The sequence below is a fragment of the Rhinichthys klamathensis genome, unplaced genomic scaffold (genome assembly GCF_029890125.1).
Source record: "Rhinichthys klamathensis goyatoka isolate OS25496 unplaced genomic scaffold, OSU_Roscu_1.1 h1tg000249l_1, whole genome shotgun sequence".
NCBI lineage: Eukaryota > Metazoa > Chordata > Actinopteri > Cypriniformes > Leuciscidae > Rhinichthys > Rhinichthys klamathensis.
The window spans coordinates 534870-558647 of record NW_026606771.1 but is presented as its reverse complement, the minus strand read 5'-3'; the positions used below and the strand labels follow the sequence as shown (position 1 = coordinate 558647).

At 44.4% G+C, this 23778-nt stretch overlaps 2 protein-coding genes across 2 annotated transcripts in view; both read right to left on the bottom strand.

Moving 5' to 3' along the window:
- Positions 1–23778, bottom strand: part of smim7 (small integral membrane protein 7) — a 303536-nt gene that overhangs the window by 216634 nt on the left and 63124 nt on the right. The window lies entirely within an intron of this gene.
- si:ch211-253b8.5 (dysbindin) overlaps positions 1–23778 on the bottom strand; it is a 45649-nt gene that overhangs the window by 6654 nt on the left and 15217 nt on the right. Inside the window, exons 2-3 of the mRNA XM_056266583.1 lie at positions 7318–7467; positions 521–664 (exon numbers count right to left, since the gene is read on the bottom strand). Coding sequence (XP_056122558.1) covers positions 521–664; positions 7318–7467 — 294 coding nt within the window. The remainder of the gene's footprint in view (positions 1–520; positions 665–7317; positions 7468–23778) is intronic.

Sequence of the window (23778 nt, the reverse complement as noted above, 5' to 3'; positions counted from 1 at the left end):
TCTTGCTGCTCCCTCCCCGTTCTGTGATTGGTTCCCTAAATGAGGCGAAAATTTGGTCCATGGTATCCAGACTACCTAGCAGCGTGAATAAAATCGCGCTGCGGCAAGGTAGTATGGGGAAACCCAGGCTAACTCCATATTACATTGGGAAAAAAATATGATCTTTTTGGTAGTAACTATCACTTCGAGCGCTATTTAGCTTTCAGTAGATATATAAAAAGACTACTTTGTGTACTACAGGGAACTTTGCACCTGGTTAGAAAACAATTACACTGCTGGCAATTTGCTGCAACAAAGCAACCAGAAGATGTCAATTGCAGGTGTCATGAGCAACAGAGACTGATGGCAATGCAGTGAAGTAGAGTTCTACTTAATGCAAATACCAAATAGGAATGCACACAGTGGAGCCTATGTCACCTGATACAGTTGGATATTGCAGTCAAGCATCACCTAGCAATACAGAAACTTGTCGACCCACAATCAGTGTGAACGGCCATTTAGACTGGTGTGAAGTTTATACCTGGAAGAGGAGATGTCAGTGCTCCTTCCTCTCCGCTGGCACTGAAGAAGACATCCAAGGTCTCTTGATCAGAGATGTCCATAAGATCCATCTGTTCTAGCATATCGACATTCACCTCCATTGATGAGATGCTTCCTAAGGGAGCTGCAATAGGAGGGTCAGACACAACATGTGAGAGGAAAAGAAAATGATTAGATGTGAATATGGCATATATGGCTACTTATAATCTTCTTCAAAGTAGGTTTCATCTATATCATCTTGTGTCTTAAATTAAAGATTGTGGTCTTTCAACCTTTAAGTGGATTTTGCTATAATGTGTGATATTGATCTGTTAATATTGTGTGTGTGTACCTGGTATTCCCTACGTTATGGGGACTTAATGGCATATATGGCTACTTATAATCTTCTTCAAAGTAGGTTTCATCTATATCATCTTGTGTCTTAAATTAAAGACTGTGGTCTTTCAACCTTTGGATAAAAGCGTCTGCTAAATGACTAAATGTAAATGTAACCTTTAAAGTAACAACAGATAACTTTTGCTCTCGGGGTCCCCCTACAGTTGGGAAACAGTATTGTCCTCTACTACTGTCGTAAACTCTGTCATCCTACATGCACGTGCAATTGTTGACAACCATGATAGCCCTGAACACTGTAGGAGGAGGTCACATGCAGGTGTTCTGCTTGCGTCGCGTGTGAAATGTCTTCATCCCAGGTACAGTGGCATATATTTCAGCATGTCATATGAATATAATTTCATGGGTTTTATTTTTTTTCTAACGACAAATGATCGTGATGCTCACGTTTACAAGCCAGCGTCATTATAGTAGCCTAGTCTATTGGTTACCGTTTTACTGAATCTATATGATACTTCAATGCAATGTTTGAGTGGTTGATAATAACCATATATCGTCAATATTATAATATCAAGCTACCATAAATGAATCTGCAAATTTTACAAATCGATTTGCATTATAGCTTGAGGCAAGACAAATAAACAAATATCACAGACATGTTAGGTATCCTAAAATATGATTTTATTAATAATCTTCCTCCTTTCTTTGTACATGTTGAGTAGACTACACTTTTTAGGTCAAACATTTGCTATTTGCATTTCATCGATTGCAAAGTTCAAATCAGAACGAAAATACTAGCGATAGCTAACCATCAAAAACTAGAATATCGTTTTCTAGCTACCAGATTGATAATTCGCTGCTACTCTAGCGAATTAGAGAGGTTAGAGAGAGGCATTCTTTTTTCGATGGAGGGTTCGATGCTCCCTGCACACGCAAGGTCTCTCGCTCGCTTTCTCTCTCTGCCGTCCGCGCGCGTTGGAGCACAGTCTCTGTCTCGCGTGCGCGCTCGCTCTAGATTCCGGGAGATTTGAACTAATTTGCGGTATAACTTGTCGATCACGAGTGGCTCAACAGGTAGAGATCTATAGATAAACTCATCTTTCAGGCATTTGACCGACCGGGTTGACAATTTAGCGCGAGAAACCGGGGGTGTGGCGTGTGAGCGTGTGAAACCAATCAAATGCGGGTGTCTCACGGCCAATGCGTGAGAGTTGGCAGCTCTGCAATGTTGATCCTCGTTCTGCCTTTAACGCGATCACTTTCTCTTTTTCTCTTTTTGCTTTGCTCCGATAAAACCTTTGCTTTCTTGTTTTTCTGTGCTGCTTCGGCCATGACTATAACATTTGGCTCGCAAGTCCGATTTTAAGGAAGTGGGGGTGGTGGTGGAAGTGACGTATATGCCGTAAAGCAGTCGAATTTTGTAGTTCTCTTTGTTCGCCGGTTACTAACCGAAACCCGAAGTTTAAAAGTACGATTAAAAACGCTACAGACCCCGTCAGGCTATGGCAGACGTGTCATTCAACCTATTGTAAGTCGATGTACCATCACAAGAGACTTGGAAATATATTATGAAGGTTGAAAAGTTACCTGTTGTTACTTTAAGTGGATTTTGCTATAATTTGTGATATTGATCTATTCATATTGTGTGTGTGTACCTGGTATTCCCTACGTTATGGGGACCAAATGTCCCCACAAGGATAGAAATACCAGTCATTTTTGACCTCCTGGGAGATTTCTTTGGTCCCGTGTAGTGTAAATTTAACACTGTGTAAAGTTCCCTTTCAAGGAAACTCGAGCTGCGTTTGAGACGCGGTGGGAACGCCCTGCGTGATTGCGTCGTGAAGCACGTGTATAATCAGTCCAATGGAAATCAGTCCAATGGAATGACGAGACGTCATAGGTGACGTCATCGACCAGGAAACTATAAAGCACCCCTGAAAACAGACCGCGACAGCTTCTGTGCCTTCAGCAAGCGCTCTCTGTATAATGTCCTTGTCTATTTATTGTTGTCTGTCAAGTTACAAAATACACACACAATATATTACATTATGGCGAGCAAGCAAGATTTTAAGCGTTGTGCTGTTCCCTGCCCTCGTTTTATCACGGGTGGGGACACGCATCAGCTTTGTATTGCTTTTTTGGGAGTGGAGCATGCCCAGTCAGTTCTCGAGGGGGCTGACTGTGAGCATTGCGAGAGGCTGTCCGTGAGGACGCTCCGCTCCCGACGGGCGTTCTTCGAGGAGGACGGTTTGGTTCGCGCTCTCCGAGGTGCGGGTCCCAGCGGCGGCGTGCATCTTGGGGTTCGCAGATGGATCTAGCAGCGGGGTTTGAGACGGGCCTCCCCCTTTCTCTGCCTTTACCTGCTGAATCCAGTGCCTCTGCCCAGGGATAAGCCCGCGCTGCGGTTTCTTCTCCCCAGGTTGAGGCACCAATGCTGCAGCTATCCAGTTCTGAGGAATTGGATGCTGCTAGTATTGATACAGGGGATTATGAGTCTTCGCCAGCTCATACCTCTGGTGATGAGGAACTTATGGAGGTTTTATCTTGTGCTGTAGCTAAATTAAATATTGACTGGCCAGCCGATGATTGTGAAAGTGATACTAAAAAGAGTTTACTAGATCGTTATTTTCCATCTAGATCACAGCCTCTTCATCGGGGACTCCCGTTTTTCCCCGATCTCCACACTGAGGTGTCGAGATCATGGAATAAACTGGTATCTTTAGAATTTTTAACCCTCAGACATCCAATTATAGTAATTAAGGGTATTAATGATCTTGGTTATATGGCAATGCCTCGGGCGGAAGAGATGCTTGCGAGCTATCTCTCCCCTGAGTCAGCGTCATCACTGAAAGCCCCGACGTTACCCACTAAGCCTCTAAAAGCTACTACGCTGGTGGGTAAAGCGTATTCGGCAGCAGGTCAGGCAGCAGCATGTTTACACACCATGTCTATATTACAAGCATATCAGGCTGACCTGCTGAGGGACATTGATGATCAAGAGGAAGTTAGCGCTGACGCAATTCGAGAATTGCGTCGCACAACAGATATATCCCTCCAGGCCACGGAGCGCCATCTATGGTGGGGCGATTCTCCGAGGAGAGTCGCAGTGCTGCCACTTCGGTTGTTCCCTGCCGGTTCACCGTTTCAGGGCACCGAGGTATCACTGTCCTCATTCGATCCTCCGAGGAGGGTCGTAGAACGATCAGTTCGGTTGTTCCCTGCCGGTTAGCCGCTTCAGGGCACCGAAATGATTGTTCAACCGAATCCAGAGGCCAGTCTCGACAGACTGGTTCCCTTAACAGAATTTCTGGCAGCGTGGAAACTACTACCAAATTTTTCTCAATGGGTTCAGCATATAATAGAAAATGGCTACAGAATTAAGTTTGGTTCTCGTCCGCCCAGATTTCAGGGGGTCCTTCCCACAGGGGTGGACTCCGAACAGGCTTTGGTGATGGAGCAGGAAGTACTGACGCTTCTGCAAAAAGGGGCTATAGAAAGGGTGTCTCCTCCCAGCAGAGAGTCAAGGTTTTACAGCCATTACTTCATCGTTCCAAAAAAGGATGGGGGGTTGCGTCCTATTCTAGATCTGCGTCATTTAAACTGCAGAGTTCAGAAACTCAAGTTCAAGATGCTTACACTCAAACAGATTGTATCACAGATTCAGTACGAGGACTGGTTTGTCACAATAGACTTGAAGGACGCTTACTTCCATGTATCTATCCATCCTCATCACAGGAAGTTCCTGAGGTTTGCTTTCGGGGGCCAAGCATGCCAGTATCGGGTTCTTCCGTTCGGCCTAGGTTTATCACCCCGCACCTTTACCAAATGCGTGGATGCAGCTCTGGCTCCTCTGAGACTCCAGGGCATCCGCATACTAAATTATATCGACGACTGGTTGATCCTAGCTCAATCCGAGCATATGGCAGTTCGACATCGAGATGTTGTTCTGTCTCACATAAAGAGGTTGGGGTTGCGGCTCAACGCCAAGAAGAGTGTGCTCCTCCCAGCTCAGAGGACCACTTTTCTAGGGGTGGTGTGGGATTCGACAACGATGCAAGCATGATTGTCTCCAGCATGTATTTCTGCGATTCTCACAGCCGTAAAGAGGGTAAAACTAGGCCAGTCACTCACTATGAAACAGTTTCAGAGACTGTTGGGTCTCATGGCAGCTGCGTCCAACGTAATTTCTTTTGGCCTTGTGTACATTAGACCCCTGCAGTGGTGGGCTCAGGACCAAGGGGTTTTCTCCGAGGGGAAATCCGTTCCGCATGAACGGCGATGCCTACGTGCCTTGGTCATGTGGAAGAAACCTTGGTTCCTTGCTCAGGGCCCAGTGTTGGGGGCTTATTGTCGACGCGTAACGCTATCGATGGATGCTTCCCTCACAGGATGGGGGGCGATCATGAGTGGCCGCTCGGCGACAGGTCTCTGGCAGGACCATCAGCTTTCTTGGCACATAAATCGTCTAGAAATGATGGCGTTATTTCATGCACTCAAATACTTCCTGCCAGATCTGAGAGGCCACCATGTGCTTGTCCGCACAGACAACACATCGGTGGTCTCCTACATCAACCATCAGGGGGGTCTGAGGTCTCGATTATTATGCAAACTGGCTCATCAGATCCTCCTATGGGCCCAGGGGAAATTACTGTCACTCAGGGCAGTATATATTCCAGGGCATCTGAATGTGGGAGCAGATATCCTGTCAAGGCAGGGGCTGAGGCCCGGGAAGTGGAGACTTCACCCTGAGGTGGTGGAGCTCCTATGGGAGAATTATGGTCAAGCTCAAGTCGATCTTTTCGCATCATCAGATACAACCCATTGTCCGCTGTGGTTCTCCCTCACTTATCCAGCTCCTCTCGGACTAGACGTGATGGTGCAGGTGTGGCCAAGGCTACACCTGTATGCTTTTCCCCCGGTATCAATGCTCCCGGGAGTTCTGGAGAAGGTTCGCCAGGAAGGGGCTCATCTATTGTTAGTAGCCCCGCACTGGCCGGCCCGAGTATGGTTCTCGGACCTAGTGTCCCTTCTGGACGGCTCTCCGATGGAGATTCCTGTCAGGAGGGACCTGCTGTCCCAAGCAAGGGGCACAATATTTCACCCTCACCCAGAGTTGTGGAAACTGTGGGCTTGGCCTCTGAGGGGGCCCAGCTCATAGAATCCGGTCTCTCGACTAAGGTCGTTGAGACCATCCTTCAATCCAGAGCTCCCTCCACGAGAAAACTATATGCATTTAAATGGAAATTGTTCTCTACCTGGTGTGGAGAATGTTTTTTAAATCCTGTTAACTGCCCAGTTGGTACAGTTCTCGAATTCTTACAAGACCGTTTCTCTGCTGGACTATCTCCTTCCACCTTAAAGGTGTATGTAGTGGCTATATCTGCTTATCGCAGCCCTCTGGGGGCTTCTTCTCTTGGGAGAGATCCTCTTATTATTCGTTTTCTCCGTGGCACATTAAGGCTGAGGCCTGCACTGCACTCTAGAGCACCGCCTTGGGATCTGGCCATTGTACTTGATGGTCTGGCCTTGGCTCCCTTCGAGCCTATTGAAGAGGTTTCAGAGAAGTTCCTTACACTAAAAACTGTATTTCTACTGGCTATTTCTTCTATCAAGAGAATTGGAGATTTGCTAGCCCTGTCGGTGGCTCCTTCATGTCTGGAATTTGCACCTGGTATGGTGAAAGCATTTCTAAACCCTAGGCCGGGGTACATTCCTAAGGTCCCTACTAATGTTGCGGGCCCAATTGTGCTGCAGGCTTTTTCCCCTCCGCCTTTAAATACCCCAGATCAGGAAAGACTCAATCTGTTATGTCCCGTTAGGGCTTTGGATGCCTACGTTCACAGAGCTGCCCTGTGGAGTAGATCAGAGCAGTTATTTGTCTGCTTCGGTTCAACTAAGAAAGGTTGCCCTGCATCGAAACAGATTATGAGCAAGTGGGTAGTTGAGGCTATCACTCTAGCTTATGAAGCGGCCGGACAGCCTTCACCTATGGCTGTTCGGGCCCATTCTATGAGTAGTATGGCTGCCTCTACGGCTTTAATTTCGGGTGTTTCCCTTCGGGATATTTGTAATGCGGCAGACTGGTCCTCACCACATACATTTGTCAGATTTTACGACCTAGACCTCTCCACGCCTGGGGCTAGGTGGCTTACTTCTTAGTGTGCGCAAGGACTACACACAGAACGGGCATTTGTCATTATGGCGTAGTGAGTATGGGGTTCGACATTTGTTGATCTTCAAGCTGTCACTGGCAGAGATATTGGTTTTCCTTAAATAAGTTTGACAAAAAAAGTGTTAAGTGTAATTTTCCTAAATTTACCTGAAGAGTTTGTATAGCCTAAATTTATCAGTTTTAAATGATTTTTTTTAAGGCCCAAAATTATATTATATTATTTTTTTTTCAAATGAAAACAGTCGTCCATATATGTGTGTTTTCAAACTCACGTCTCTTATAATCTATCTGCAGGTGTGCAGAGGAGAGGTAGACATCCACATCGTGTTGAAACACCTCCTCAAAGAATCGTTGTCTCTCTCTCAGCCTCATTTGCTGGGCCGACTCTGTGTCCGGGACTCTCTGTGCATGTTCTGTCTCCGCTATCAGCAAAAACAGGGACAGTAACTTCAGTCACATGTTACATCAACACCCATTAACAGGATATTTGCTTAACACCACATTTTCTAAATTTTAAGCAACAGTTAGTTCTACAATTCTTTGAAGGGACAAGCTGCACTCTAGAACCTTCTTCCAAAAAACAACAACAACAACAATCCGCCAGCAGGGGGCATAAGTTACTTCACATCTCTATACTCACTCTATTTTTTTGTTTGTGCCTCAATACATTGAGATCTAATTTGTTTTTGATCGTTTGTTCAGAGCAACAATTAGAGGTATGTGCTTCTAATAAAATTCGGACCAGTGGATCACAGTTTTTGTGTGCCTTGTTTACTTAAGCCAATTTTGTAGTAGCCTAAATGAAAGTAAAAAGGCTAGAAAGAACATGATGTGCTAAGACAAAATAAACATTTGTGGAATGTATGAGAGTGTTACAGATATAATATGAACATTTTGTATCAGTTTGTTCAGAATGACTGATGAGTCAGATGACTGATAAACATTCTTTACTTAAGCCTTATTTGACAAGCTGGAATGAATACGTGGGGTGAATTAGGCTCCAAAGTAGATTATTCCTATTAAATATAGGACATCATGTAAACATGGTTATTTGTGCGTCTGTTTTATAGAGACAACATGGCTAACAAATTGTCCCCAGAGTACTTTTAAAACCTTCAAAGGAAAAAATGGTCAATAAAGACACTAAATAATATCTGTTTACTTCAAAACAAGTTTTATTTGAAACGCCATGCTCTATTTATATAACTTGGAGTGCGATGTAAACACATATACTAAACCATGGTACTGCCATAATACTTTTTTTTGAACAAGCAGTAATAAATGTCTTATTTTGATAATCATATAAAACATGTTTTACCATACATTAAAAACGTGTATTAATGTGTTTTTTGACAGTAATATTGCTGGCCAAGAAAACTGACCTTTGACCTGGAAGCAGAGATATTAGTCACCGGTCTATATACGGAGTCCTCTCAATGTGTGTTAGCATGTACAACCATCTCGAAATAGACAATATGAGTCATCTGCCACCCTGAACCCAGAAACTAAGCAATTCAAAACATAAACATCCAGTTCTGGGTAAAGCAATGCTGGAAAACGTAATATCAGCTTTCATCAGATGCAGTTTTATAAACATTTAATAGAGGTAGTATTTAGAGTGCATTCATTATGCTTTTTTTTTTATTGCATAAGTTTTTATATTACACACAAGCAACAATTATGGGTTGTCAGTATGACATGTTCAGCCTAACATTTGTGTTTCACTGTCCTTGAAAAGTGACACGGGGCAAGTATCAGCTCAACTGAAATAACAGCCCTAAAGCTTGCACCACAGCTCTAAAGTGTTAGAGAATGGCATTCTTTTTCCTTTCACAAGTCATTAATACATCCAGCCTCACAGAGACAGTGTCCCGCAACTCAGCCATAATTAGAAGGCACAGGCTGAGCCTGAAATAATTGGATCTGCCTTTTAAACCTGGTCTAAAATAGGAATAATGTAAAGATTATCTGGTTTGTGCTAGGAGAGCTGATCGCATTCAGCTGCTTCAAGACGTGCTGTAGAACAAGGCCGTCAACGGAGGGGATAACTCTGATTATTGTCCCAGGCTCTGTATATATATACAGTAGTCAACATTTGAAGTGGATCAAAAAAGTTCATCAAAGTTGTCGGGTATTGTTCAAAATTCATGTATAACTTGGATGAAAGGTTTTGATCCACTTCAAATGCCGACGGCTGTATATATATATATATATATATACACTCACCGGCCACTTTATTAGGTACCCCATGCTAGTAACGGGTTGGACCCCCTTTTGCCTTCAGAACTGCCTCAATTCTTCGTGGCATAGATTCAACAAGGTGCTGGAAGCATTCCTCAGGGAGTTTGGTCCATATTGACATGATGGCATCACACAGTTGCCGCAGATTTGTCGGCTGCACATCCATGATGCGAATCTCCCGTTCCACCACATCCCAAAGATGCTCTATTGGGTTGAGATCTGGTGACTGTGGAGGCCATTTTAGTACAGTGAACTCATTGTCATGTTCAAGAAACCAATTTGAAATGATTAGAGCTTTGTGACATGGTGGAAGTAGCCATCAGAGGATGGGTACATGGTGGCCATAAAGGGATGGACATGGTCAGAAACAATGCTCAGGTAGGCCGTGGCATTTAAAGATGCCCAATTGGCACTAAGGGGCCTAAAGTGTGCCAAGAAAACATCCCCCACACCATTACACCACCACCACCAGCCTGCACAGTGGTAACAAGGCATGATGGTTCCATGATCTCATTCTGTTTACGCCAAATTCTGACTCTAACATCTGAATGTCTCAACAGAAATCGAGACTCATCAGACCAGGCAACATTTTTCCAGTCTTCAACTGTTCAATTTTGGTGAGCTCTTGCAAATTGTAGCCTCTTTTTCCTATTTGTAGTGGAGATGAGTGGTACCCGGTGGAGTCTTCTGCTGTTGTAGCCCATCCGCCTCAAGGTTGTGCGTGTTGTGGCTTCACAAATGCTTTGCTGCATACCTCGGTTGTAACGAGTGGTTATTTCAGTCACTGTTGCCCTTCTATCAGCTCGAACCAGTCTGGCCATTCTCCTCTGACCTCTGGCATCAACAAGGCATTACCGCCCACAGAACTGCCGCTCACTGGATGTTTTTTCTTTTTCGGACCATTCTCTGTAAACCCTAGAGATGGTTGTGCGTGAAAATCCCAGTAGATTAGCAGTTTCTGAAATACTCAGACCAGCCCTTCTGGCACCAACAATCATGCCACGTTCAAAGTCACTCAAATCAACTTTCTTCCCCATACTGATGCTCGGTTTGAACTGCAGGAGATTGTCTTGACCATGTCTACATGCCTAAATGCACTGAGTTGCCGCCATGTGATTGGCTGCTTAGAAATTAAGTGTTAACGAGCAGTTGGACAGGTGTACCTAATAAAGTGGCCGGTGAGTGTATATACTGTGTGTGTGTGTGTGTGTGTGTGTGCATGCATGTGTGTGTGTGTGTGCGTGCGTGTGTGTGTGTGTGTGTGTTAGGCTAGTCATGTGATCTCAACATGGCAGCAGCATGTGGGTGTGCCATTATAAAATAAAATCAAACAGCTTATTCTGACACACCATTTTTTTTTCTACTTTGGATATGTGTTGTTGGTTGTCATATTTGATACATCAGACTTTTATGATGCATTTGAAAAAATATGATATAGGAGAATACAGAGATAAAAAAAGACAAGAGCAAGATGAAATTCTGATAGCAATGTAAATCAATCAGGTCTGTTTACAGTCTAGCAGACTGGTTATATAAAATGAATATATCTCCCAATAATATGTTATTTAAATGCTTAGTTTTATGATCAAATCTCTGTAGTTTTTTATTAACAATACAAAAAAGTTATTCTGACATTTACTTAATAAAAATCAGTAAAGATAAAGGTACCATGATTTGAATGGGGAAAATTAATTAAACCAAAAGGCTTTTTTTTTTGGGCCAAAAAAGTGTCAACAGTCGATCAGATGACAGAAGGCATGTAGTAAATTGTAAAACAGGATTTTCAGCAAAGTTCATGTTGATAATTTAGAGGCCTTAGAAATGTGTGTAACAAATATGTTACAGATTTATAGGCTTAAACTAAATTGGAAAATATGCATTTGTACAATATATATGAGTTCCCACACAGCAAAACTCCTGGTGTTAAATTATCATTGCCAGTTTTTATTTAATCTGTGTGAATTATATAAACTCTGGCAGTTAATTTAACACTGGGGGGGGGGGGGGGGGGGGGGGGGGGGGGTTTGCTGTGCAGTAACTTTCCAAAACCAACTGCCAACATGTGTTTACATTATAGACAGTGCATAGACCATCCTCCACCACCAATGTTTGAGCAGATGTCTCATTTATTTACAAACCTTGCATTTCTTTCTATTGTGGAAAACCTACATTTTTTTTCATTAAAAACATAAAATTCTGTCATCATTTACTCACCCTAATGACTCCCAAAAAGAAAGATCACAAATAGAAACTCTTTAATATCTCATTTGCTCTCTTAGGGTAGCAAAATACTTTTGCACCATGGAGAACCTGGGTAAGACTGTGATGATTGTATTTCCTTTTTATTTATGTTAAAGAATCCATGAGTCATCACATTTGACAGGCAAACCGCCAGAGTAGGCAGTTGTGTAAGACGGGGTCATTCTCTCGCCTGGTGGTGGCAGTGAGGACGACGGGGGGCATCCAGGGGCCACAGCGCTGTCACTCTGAATAACTAATCAGATCTGCTCTAGCTGACCATTGCAGCCAGAATGGGCAAAGTGGGAGTGGGAGTCCCATTTGTTTTTCCATCTGACAGTACTGTGTGGCTCAGCACAAAGTGTGTGTAAACAGGTTTGTCTTAGGACTGGGCAATAAATTGAATATTTAACATATATTTATGATGGTTTATCTGGCAATATAAAATTTAGCAACATTATGAACAACGCAATGATTTTAAAGCTCTTTTTAATGTACTTTCATTAAATCAGTTTTGTGATTGTGAGTATGAGAGCATTAACAGAGATGTTGTAATCTCTCATTTAAACTTTAGTAGTAAAAAGTTTGTGAATTTGATTCACTTCTGTAAATAAGTTCCATTCCATTTCCATTAATGGATTCAAAATGCATACATGTCAAACTATACAAAATATCACAAGATCAACAATTGCCACAAAATGAAACTTCATGTGATCTAGCTGCTTGACATTCTTTAAATTCTCCAGACATTATTCAGATTCTTAAAACTTGAGATGTGGTGCTCATAAGATTGTTTTGTACCCTGAAACTGCTCCTCTTCCTTCCAGAGCTTGTATTGGTTCACACCTATACAAAAATAGTTATTTGAGTAGTAAAGTTGTTTAAATCATCCTTTTAACAGTGGTGGGTGGGGACCTTTTTTTTGTTGTTGTTTTTTGGTAATCAACAGAATGTCACAGATGCTACCAAAAGAGTTTAAAGTTACGATGAAATGAAAGTAGCAACAGTTTTTGTTTTTTACATTTGAGTGAAACAGGTTATCAAAAAAGAGAAAATGTAGATCTTGGTTCTTTAAAATGTGGGTGTGGACTTGCAGTCAATTGTATGAGAAGGGCTGGGGTTTTGGTGGACTAAATAATTAGATAAGTCCAGCAAATGTCACCACTGGGAAGATCAAGTTTTGACATTTTGATAAAATATTATGTACACTTGAACGTAAATTAAACCCAGAACATTCCTTCAATCCTGCAGGGACAAACTATGCTTGTAGCAATTCATCACAGTGGGACTGAAATAAAGTCTTCACCAACAGTGGCATTCTAGTATCCAAATGGCAAACCATTCAACACGTAAACTCGGCTCTTTGAACACTGCAGGGATCTCCTCTTGCATTTTTCCATGACCTTGTCCAAGTTTAATATTTAAAAACATATGCCTGTGTTTATATAAAAGGTTAAGAAAGGTTGAGGCACTTAAAACTCGACACACATGCCATGAATGGATATTGCATAACCAGGGTGTTATGACTCGGTCCTTGACATCTGCCATGTGCATATTTGAGTGTGTGCATGTGTGTGAAAATAAAATGATGACTTGATGCTTCTGAAATAACGCAGGGTTAAGTGCTTTGCTCAGGGGTGCAGTTTGTTTTATTCTCTGGCATTCCCTTCCAGTCAAATCACATTTTCTCTGATATGATTGAGAAAGGAGCAAGTCAGGGAAAATGTGATTTGACTGAGCTATTGTCCTTAGAAAACAAAATTTAGCTGGCCACTCTTGCACTTTCCAAAATGCCAGTGCAGTGGACATGGTGTTTATTCATGTCATCTGGCAGATCTGGCAGAGCTTGTGAGTGTTCCTGGCCTCAGGGTCACATAGCAACTTGTAGGCAGCAATAGCTACATTATATTCATTTACAATACAATACAATACAATACTTAATTTAATGTACAGTTCTTCAATTCTTAATTCTCATAAGACTGAGTTAATGGGTCTTTTGCCTTTTGGGCCATTAAAAAAACACCCAGAACATCTTGTAATGTCCTAGAAACTATCCGGTACACCCTTGAACAGGGGTACCAAACCGTGCTTCTGGGGGGCTACCCTCTGCAAACTTCAATTCCAACCCTGCTCCAGCACACCCGCTTGTTATTTATAAAAATTCTTGAACACCTTGATTAGCTGGTTCAGGTTTTATTAGGGTTGTAGTTGAACTCTTCAAGAAGTTAGCCCTCAGGAGAAGGGCTGGCTTCCCTTTCCCTAGAAACCACCTGGCCATATTCTTAAAAAAACACTCTGTAACCTTAGCAACTACATAGAAACACCTTGGCTACCACAAATAACAGGGTAGAAACCATGTAGGAAAGCTCCTAAAACCAACGACCCTGGCAACAACCAAGCAAGTCAAGTCATCTTTATTTATTTAGCGCTTCATACAATACAGATTTCAAAGCAGCTTTACAGTGACAACAGGAAAGTTATTCAATGATGCAAACAGAGTTCATTTCGGCTGTACAGCAGCTGAGCAAGCCAGAGGCGATAGTAGTAAGAAACCCAAACTCCATCAGGTGACAGAATGGAGAAAAACACTGAGAGAAACCAGGCTCAGTCGCTGGGGGGGGGGGGGGGGGGGGGGGGGGGGGGGGGGAGGGGCAGTTCTCTCTGGCAACGAACGAACACGGTGTCATTATGATTCAGGCAGCATCACAAGTCTATACCAACCACAGTCACCACCATTCAACCAACCAAAAAACCTTAACAACCACATAACTAATTTTGATTGTCAGTTGTTGGAGTTTACGTTAACAGTGCAGTAGTGGATGGAGTCAGATCTGCTGTGGAGTAGTATGTATGTTCCACAATTGAGCAGCCACTGTTTTCCAATCAGACTAAATCGGTGATTGATTTAAAGTGAATGACTTCATCACGAGGCTTTCTGACGCTGCCCCAAATCATCCAATAAGATCATTCAAAAGGCAAGTAAACAACCGCATGAGGATGAGATCACTCTATTTCTCTCTTCCTCTCTTGGACTCATTTCTTTCTCGCATCCATCCCCCTTTTTCACACTGTGCTGTCCATTCACACAGCAGTAGGTTGGGAGGGGTGAGCAAGACTGGTTAGATCAAAGCAGAAGAAAGGCGGATTGTCTGTAAGGACTGATTTGTCATTTTCTCCATATAAGGCAAAGCTCTGTTTCCACCCCACCCTACCCCCAGCTTTCTCTGTCATAGTTGTTCACATACTAAAGCATTCTGGGGATTATGATCCAGCAGGATATCGGACATGGCACATCATCCATACAGGCACTCTCAGAGACATGCCAACAGTCTTAACCTTTTCAGACACAAACAAATATGTCATGCAGATCTTGATTTTAACAGATCTTGGACTCATCTACAGGAATGTATTCTGTTTGCATAAATAGTCAGTCATAGGTTTGTGTAATTACAACAGCAGGAATGCCTTAACCGTGCCTCAACCTCTTCTCTTCCAGTCATCTCACCCAAAACACTAACATTTTTCTTTTAGGAGGTGACTTTCAGAAGCATTACAGCCCCAAAACAACCTAAAACCAGTCCACCACATCCCTCTGAGGACAGTTTGAAAGCAGGACATGGGAAATGAACTTTCCAGATGAATGAGTTAAAAGTTCATGTGTTAAACCTCAGGGACTGCGAGTAAAAGCCCTGACTTACTAACTATGAAACCATACCTTAAAATATAACTAAAAAGCAGATGCTAATTTCTCTCATTGAAAAATGATAAGAGAATGTTACTCTAAAACAGATTTTACCGACTTTTGACAAGTATGGTAACCTTAAACCAGAAATGGGGATTTTCAAACCCACAAACCAAAAAGACATGGATGAAGGATGTGGTATTCAGCTATAAACACAAGCTCTTAAAGGATTAATTCACCCAAAAATTAAAATTCTCTCATCATGTACTCACCCTCATGTCATTCCAAACCCATAACATTTTTGTTCATCTTCAATAAACAATTGAAGATTTTTTAAATTAAACCTGAGAGATTGCTGTCCTTCCATTGAAAAATCATTCAACCAATATTCAACCGAGATCGTAAAAGAAATCCATATGAATTAAGCAGTTTAATTAAAGACTTCTGAAGAGACTTGATTGCTCTTATACATATAAACATTGATCAATGCACAAATCATCAAATATGGTAAAAGAAAGGTAAAAGTGCTTGCTTGACAATACACTGTAAACAAACTTAAGTTCAGAAACTGCTTTACCATTTTCTTCAGCGAGTTTTAAAAACACTCCTTAGACATGGTAAACTCACTATAACATACACTCTCAGATTTCCCTTCAGCTTTCTGCTTTGTCAGCTAAGGAATAGAGGCCGATATGACCAAAATCTTATATCATGATATATCCAAATTTTATTTCGTGATAACGAGATTGTCACCAACGGTTGCAGGAAACATGATGAAGATGAAGTTCAGGGTCAAAAGGCTTTAATATTCCACACAGAAGATTTTCCAAATGAGGCAGGCAACAAACACAACCGCTATGCACTGATGTGACCGGACAAATGAACACTGAAAAGACTGCATCTTAAATACAAAGCAAATTATGGAAATAATGACAAACACCTGTGATGATTAAATGAATCACTATGACAACTGATAAGTGGCGGGAAACTGAACAAAGGAAGACAAACTAACTAAAAGTCCATGATAATGAAACTAAGAATGAATGTCTGTGACATTACGCCCCTCCCCAGAAGGCGCGACCCGCCCGACCAAAACAAAGACAAACAGGAAATGAGGGAGGTGAGGTGAGGTTAGGGGCTTTGGAGGAGGACGAGGAGTTGGGAAAGGAGGGTTGGGCGGGACCACTGATAACAGATCACAGTTAATACAGGCCGAGGATTCCGTGTCTGTGCTGGTTGCGCAATATCTGTGAGGTCCATGAGCACGGCTTCACGTCTCTCAGGGGCAGTTTACTTTACACTACATCATTTTCAACTAAAAACGGAAAACTTTAATGCGTTTTGGACATTTTGTCCGGAAAACTTTTTGTGCATTTTGGCCCAAAAACCAAACTTTCAAAGAGCAAGTTTTTGAAAATGATTCTGTTATTTTCTCTGTGTGAACTACAAAAACACAAATTTGTGAAAATGGTGACATTATGCACATGTGTATTACGTCACATGTTCAGTCTATAGGTGCATAGTTTTTCTTTACAAAGTGATCCCGGCAACTACTTGTTACGGGGAGTGAACAGAGGAGACAAATGCAAGTAAAACTGGGCTTTATTGAACAAACAGATAAGCCAGCCTCAGAAACGTGGAGAAATAAGACAGGAACAAAGTCTCAGTCCGATGAAGTCGATCTCACGAACTCACAGACCCAAAAGGAATCAGTGCAGGAACAGAAGCGTTGGCAGCGCAGGCTTGCGTGGACAACTCAGCGAAGCACGGTCAGTGTGTGTGGCAAATCCTCCGTGGAGACGAGACATGAGACGATGAGACGAACCGGACATCCACGTAGAACAGACTGGGACCCAAGGAACAGGAACAGGCAATACACATCCACAAAACAACGATCTGACAAACACAAGACGCATGAGGTGAGTATAAATAGGCACTGGAAATGAGTATCACCTGTCGCTGATCTCCAGGAGGATAATCAGCGACCACGCCCACACACGTGCACACACACAAACATAAACACAGCGCAAGGAACAGTCAGTGAATTCCTCAACCGTGACAGTACCCCTCCCCCTAGGAGCGCCTCCTGGAGCTCCCAGGAGAACCTACCCGTTGATTGTAATCATCAATAAGGGACTGATCCAGGATGTCCCTAGCAGGGACCCAACTTCTCTCCTCCGGACCGTAACCTTCCCAGTCCACCAGATACTGAAATCCGCGTCCCCTCCGCCTTGAGTCCAGAATACGATTTACCGAATAAGTAGGTTCCCCATTTACGAGTCGCGGCGGTGGGGGAACCGGTACCGGCGGATTAATGGGAGAATAAAATACGGGCTTTAATTTGGACACATGGAACACGGGATGAATTCTCCTGTACGCAGGATGCAGTTTGAGTCGAACTGTCACCGGACTAATGACTTTGGTGACAGGAAACGGGCCAATGAATTTAGGAGCTAATTTATTCGACACGGAACGGAGAGGAATATTCTTAGTAGAAAGCCACACTTTGAAACCGACGACGTAGACGGGAGGTCTTGACCGGTGGCGATCGGCCTTAACCTTGGTGCGCGCCCTTACCTGGAGCAGAGTCTCACGGGCTCTGATCCATGTACGGTGACACCTCTGGACGAAGGCGTGAGCGGAGGGGACCGCGACTTCGGATTCCAGGCTGGGAAAAATAGGTGGCTGGTACCCTAAACTACACTCAAACGGTGATAGGCCCGTAGATGACACTGGTAACGAGTTGTGTGCGTACTCCACCATGGAAAGCTGTTGACCCCAGGAGGAAGGATTCTTGGATACCACACATCGCAACATTCTCTCCAAATCTTGGTTGGCTCTCTCGGTCTGACCATTGCTCTGGGGGTGGTAACCCGAGGACAGACTAACAGTGGCCCCCAGTAATTTACAAAATTCTTGCCAGAATTTGGACACAAATTGAGACCCCCTGTCAGAGACCACGTCCGTCGGGAGGCCATGTAGACGAAAGACGTGATCAATGACAGTCACCGCTGTCTCCTTGGCAGAAGGTAATTTGGCCAAGGGAATGAAATGAGCCGCCTTCGAGAACCGGTCCACTACGGTAAAAACAACCGTCTTACCTTGAGAGGGCGGGAGGGCGGTGATAAAATCTAGCGAAATGTGGGACCAGGGTCTCGAAGGGACAGACAGCGGTTGGAGTAACCCATCTGGGGGTCGATTGGAAGTCTTACCAATGGCACAGATCGAACAAGCCAAAACAAAATCTCGAATGTCGCGAGCCATCAATGGCCACCAAAATCGTTGCTTGACCAAAAAACTAGTGCGGTTTACTCCTGGGTGGCATGCCACGTTGGAACAATGACCCCACTGGATAACGTCGGACCGCAACCCCTCCGGCACAAATAAACGATTCGGTGGACCTCCGGGCGGAGGCGTTACCCCTTCTAAGGCCGTCTTGACCTTCGATTCGACCTCCCATGTGAGTGTGGAGATGAATAGAGTCTCGGGTAAAATGCACTCGGGAGTAGACGGGCGTGCGGATGGGTCAAAAATACGAGATAAAGAGTCGGGTTTGATGTTTTTGGAACCCGGGCGGTACGAGAGAGTAAAATCAAAACGACCGAAAAAAAGGGCCCACCGAGCCTGCCTGGAGTTGAGTCTTTTAGCAGATTGAATGTATTCCAGATTCTTGTGGTCAGTCCAGACTATAAAAGGTACCCCCGACCCTTCTAACCAATGTCGCCATTCCTCCAACGCTAGCTTGACCGCCAACAACTCCCTGTTACCAATGTCATAGTTGCGTTCGGTAGGCGATAAGCGATGAGAAAAAAACGCGCAAGGGTGCATCTTGTCGTCTGAGGAAGAGCGTTGGGAGAGTACCGCACCTACCCCCACCTCTGACGCATCGACCTCCACCACGAACTGACGTGAAGGATCAGGGGCTATCAAAATGGGAGCGGAAACAAAGCGGCTCTTGAGGTTAGCGAATGCAGTTTCGGCTACATCGGACCACCTGAACGTCGTTCTGGAGGAGGTCAAGGCTGTCAGAGGCGCGGCTAGTTGGCCGAAATTACGAATGAAACGTCGGTAAAAATTGGCAAACCCCAGAAACCTCAGTAGGGCCTTACGGGAATCTGGACTTGGCCAATCCACCACGGCCTTAATCTTGTCGGGATCCATACGCATTCCCTCAGACGAGACGATGTGACCTAAGAAAGGAACAGACTGTGCATGAAACGCGCATTTCTCCGCCTTGACAAAAAGCCCATTCTCTAACAACCTCTGAAGCACTCGTCTGACGTGCTGAACGTGTTCCTGGAGAGACGAAGAAAAAATCAATATGTCATCCAGGTAGACATATATGAACTGGTCTACCATGTCTCTCAGCACATCATTGACGAGTGCCTGAAAAACCGCTGGGGAGTTGGACAGCCCGAACGGCATGACCAAATATTCAAAATGCCCCCTGGGGGTGTTAAAAGCGGTTTTCCATTCATCTCCCTTCCTAATGCGGACCAAATGATAAGCATTACGTAGATCCAATTTAGTGAAGACCGAGGCTCCCTGCAACCGCTCGAAGGCTGAAGACATCAACGGCAAAGGATAGGTATTCTTTACCGTGATGTTGTTCAGCCCCCGGTAATCAATACACGGTCGCAGGGAACCGTCCTTCTTCCCCACAAAAAAGAACCCCGCCCCCGCAGGAGAAGAGGAAGGTCGAATGAACCTGGATGTCAGAGAATCAGAAATGTATTTCTCCATGGCCTCCCTCTCGGGAATGGAAAGAGAGTATAACTTGCCCTTAGGCGGAGACGTACCTGGCAGAAGATCTATAGCACAGTCATAGGGACGATGCGGAGGAAGAGAAGCAGCTCTGGACTTACTGAACACTTCCTTCAGGTCGAGGTACTCAGCGGGCACGTTTGACAAATTCACCGGCTCCTCCTGCAAGACAGAACTGGACAGAGACGAACCAGCAGACATTAAACAAGACGCATAACACTCAGTACTCCAGGCGGAAATGGAGTTATGTCCCCAGTTAACCCTGGGGTTATGCTGCACGAGCCAGGGATGACCGAGGACAATAGGAATGGTGGGGGAGTCAAGGAGCAGAAAAGATAGATCTTCGGAATGATTGCCAGAAGTGATGAGTGTTATCTGAACCGTGGAGTGAGATATAGTGGGTAATTCTTGTCCATTGAGTGCGTTGACAGAAATCTTATTGGTGAGGGGTATGGTGGGTATCTGAAGTCTGTGTGCTAAGGTGTAGTCCATAAAGTTACCTTCCGCTCCGGAGTCGATAAGGGCTTGGCAGTGATGAGTCTGAGTTGCCCACTGCAATCTCACCGGAAGGAGGGTGGAAGAGGGTTTCTGGATGGAGACCCCGCCCGACAGAATCCTCTTCTCTACTGCCGGGCTCGCTCTTTTACGGGGCAGTTATTGATGAAGTGCCCCGAACCTCCGCAATAGAGGCATAATCCCCGGGATCTCCTTCTCTCCCTCTCCTCCCGGGAGAGCCGGGCTCGACCCACCTGCATGGGCTCCGGATCGTTGGTGGGGCTGACCGCATCACGACCACTAGTTTGGTGGAAACCATAATCTCTGGGAATCGGAATGGAACGGTTGCGCTGCTCCAGACGATGCAGGCGAGCGTCCACTTGCAGAGCCAAGTCAATCAATCCGTTGAGACTTACGGGAAGATCCAGGGAGTAAATCTCGCGTTGGATGCGGTCAGCCAGCCCATGCAGGAAGACATCCCACTGCGCCTCCTCGTTCCAGCGGCACTCTGCGGCAAGGGTACGAAACTGGATGGAAAAATCAGCAACAGATCCTTCTCCCTGAGTGAGGTCCACGAGCCGACGAGACGCTTCTCTCCCTGTGACAGCTCGGTCGAATACCCTCCTCATCTCTTCCGAGAGTGCCGCGAACGAGGAACAGCATGTTCGTTGGTTCTCCCACACCGCTGTCCCCCACAAAGCCGCACGTCCAGACAGCAGAGTGAGTACGAACGCCACTCTAGACTGTTCCGTACTAAATGTCTGAGGCTGTAGGGCAAAAAACATGGAGCATTTAGTCAAAAAGGCTCTGCAGTGGTTAGGCTCACCCGAATAATTCTCCGGCGTCGGTAAACGGGGCTCGTGTGGACGGTTAGGTGCGGGAGGAGCGGGGGGTGGGGGCGGCGGTAGGTTGGGCGCAGTGGGTATGGCCAGTTGTTGAATTTGCTGGGTGAGCCCAGACACCTGCGCTACCAACGCCTGGACAGCTCGGCTTGTGGTGGTGAGATTCTCCTCCTGCCGATCCATCCGGGCCGTGTTGTGAGCGAGATAATCCGTGAGTTCGGACGTACCTGCTGCCTCCATAGCGGTCAGATCGTTCTGTTACGGGGAGTGAACAGAGGAGACAAATGCAAGTAAAACTGGGCTTTATTGAACAAACAGATAAGCCAGCCTCAGAAACGTGGAGAAATAAGACAGGAACAAAGTCTCAGTCCGATGAAGTCGATCTCACGAACTCACAGACCCAAAAGGAATCAGTGCAGGAACAGAAGCGTTGGCAGCGCAGGCTTGCGTGGACAACTCAGCGAAGCACGGTCAGTGTGTGTGGCAAATCCTCCGTGGAGACGAGACATGAGACGAACCGGACATCCACGTAGAACAGACTGGGACCCAAGGAACAGGAACAGGCAATACACATCCACAAAACAACGATCTGACAAACACAAGACGCATGAGGTGAGTATAAATAGGCACTGGAAATGAGTATCACCTGTCGCTGATCTCCAGGAGGATAATCAGCGACCACGCCCACACACGTGCACACACACAAACATAAACACAGCGCAAGGAACAGTCAGTGAATTCCTCAACCGTGACACTACTGGCCTGGCATGAATAATAAAACGTTTTTAATCGATTTCGCGGATCCTTGTGAACTTGGATCGTTTTGACAACATTGCCATCTGTACCTATAAACATGCAAAGGAAAAACTTTTCCATTTTTAGTACATCATTGTCGTGTAAACGTGCCCTTAGACAACACTCAGAAACCATCTCTCTGACAGCGTGCGCACATATAGCAAAATGAATTGTCTTTCGCTGCTTACAGCGCTTCAACAGTTTAAAAATACTGCAATGCTTAAAAATGCATGCAAATGATAAGCTTTTGTGACCACATAGCACCGCAACATCACATGAGCGTAACCGCGATAAAGACGATAGTCCAAAATCTCTACCGGTTGACAAATTTATACTGGTTAATCATGTCTACCGGTATATCACCCACCCCTACTAAGGAAAATGCAACCATGTTACCAAGATATTAGCCGCAAGGCTAAAGTTGCCACAAAACTCCAGTTTTGATTTCATGGGTTACTTAAATACATAGGATTTAAATACCGGTACTAATAATTAATAAATTTATTCATTAAAGTATTATAACTGACAAAATGCAAAGCAACTTATTATATCTATGTATCATACAAGAAAAACAGCTGATCTAAGGCATAACAACAGTTTATTATCATGTCCATTTGCTCCTAGGATCATTATGTAACACTCAGTCCTAAGCACAATGTGATGATGTCACAGGTCTGTTATAAAATATGTCCTGCCATACCAATGTCATGATTTGTCAGGTCATTTGGAACTGCTGCTGTTCATTAGTGTATCCCTCTTTTAATGATCTCTGACCTGCTGCACTTTCAAACTGCCATCCATCAAACAGCAGACAGAAACATGCCACACTGTATTCGCTTTAAATAGAAGTCGTCACTTTGCAGTATGTTCACATAATGTGAAGTGTGATGTACCCAAAAATGCTACACACTAAACTTAGCTTTGGAGCTATGGACTAGTGGTTAGCACTGATGCATTGACACACTGAGCTGTGTGCATGAGAGTGATAATACTTTGAGTCTGGTTTGCAAGAGTTTTTGAAAAGCATCTCTGACATAAGTAAGTACATATGAGGTGTGTGTGTGTGTGTTTTATGATGATATCATCGGCTTGAGTAGCTTTCGTGAGGCACACTCGCAAGGTCTCTCGCTCTCTCCCTCTGCCGTGCGCACGCTATGTGTCATGATTCTGCCATCATGTCTTTGATTTCTCTAGTCTTGTGGCAGGATCATGGCAGACCCATGTTTTGTGTACAAGCACATAGCCTTTTGCTTGGGCCATGTGCTTGTGTTATCTCGTTACGTTACCCCGCCCCCTTGTTATCCTCGTCTCGTCATTATTGTCTAGTCAGTTTCACCTGTCCTTGTCATTAGTGTTCCCTTTATAATCCCCTTGTGTTTGCTGTCCTGTGTCGGTTCATTGTTTGACTTTGTCATACGTTGTGTGAGTCATTGCTAACTTACCTGTGAGTACCTTGTGAGAGTTTTGTCTAGTGTATTACTGATCCTGTTTCTGTTGTTAGTTTATAGTCTAGTTTGTCAAGTCTAGTTTAGTCTTCCCTCGTCAGAGTTGCCTTTGTTTTACCCCCTCGTGGGTTTTGTTTTCCCTGTTTTCTGTCTACAATAAACGTTCTGTGATTGCATACTGTCTGCGCCTGGGTTCATCCGCCACCCACATAACACTATGTATGTTATGCG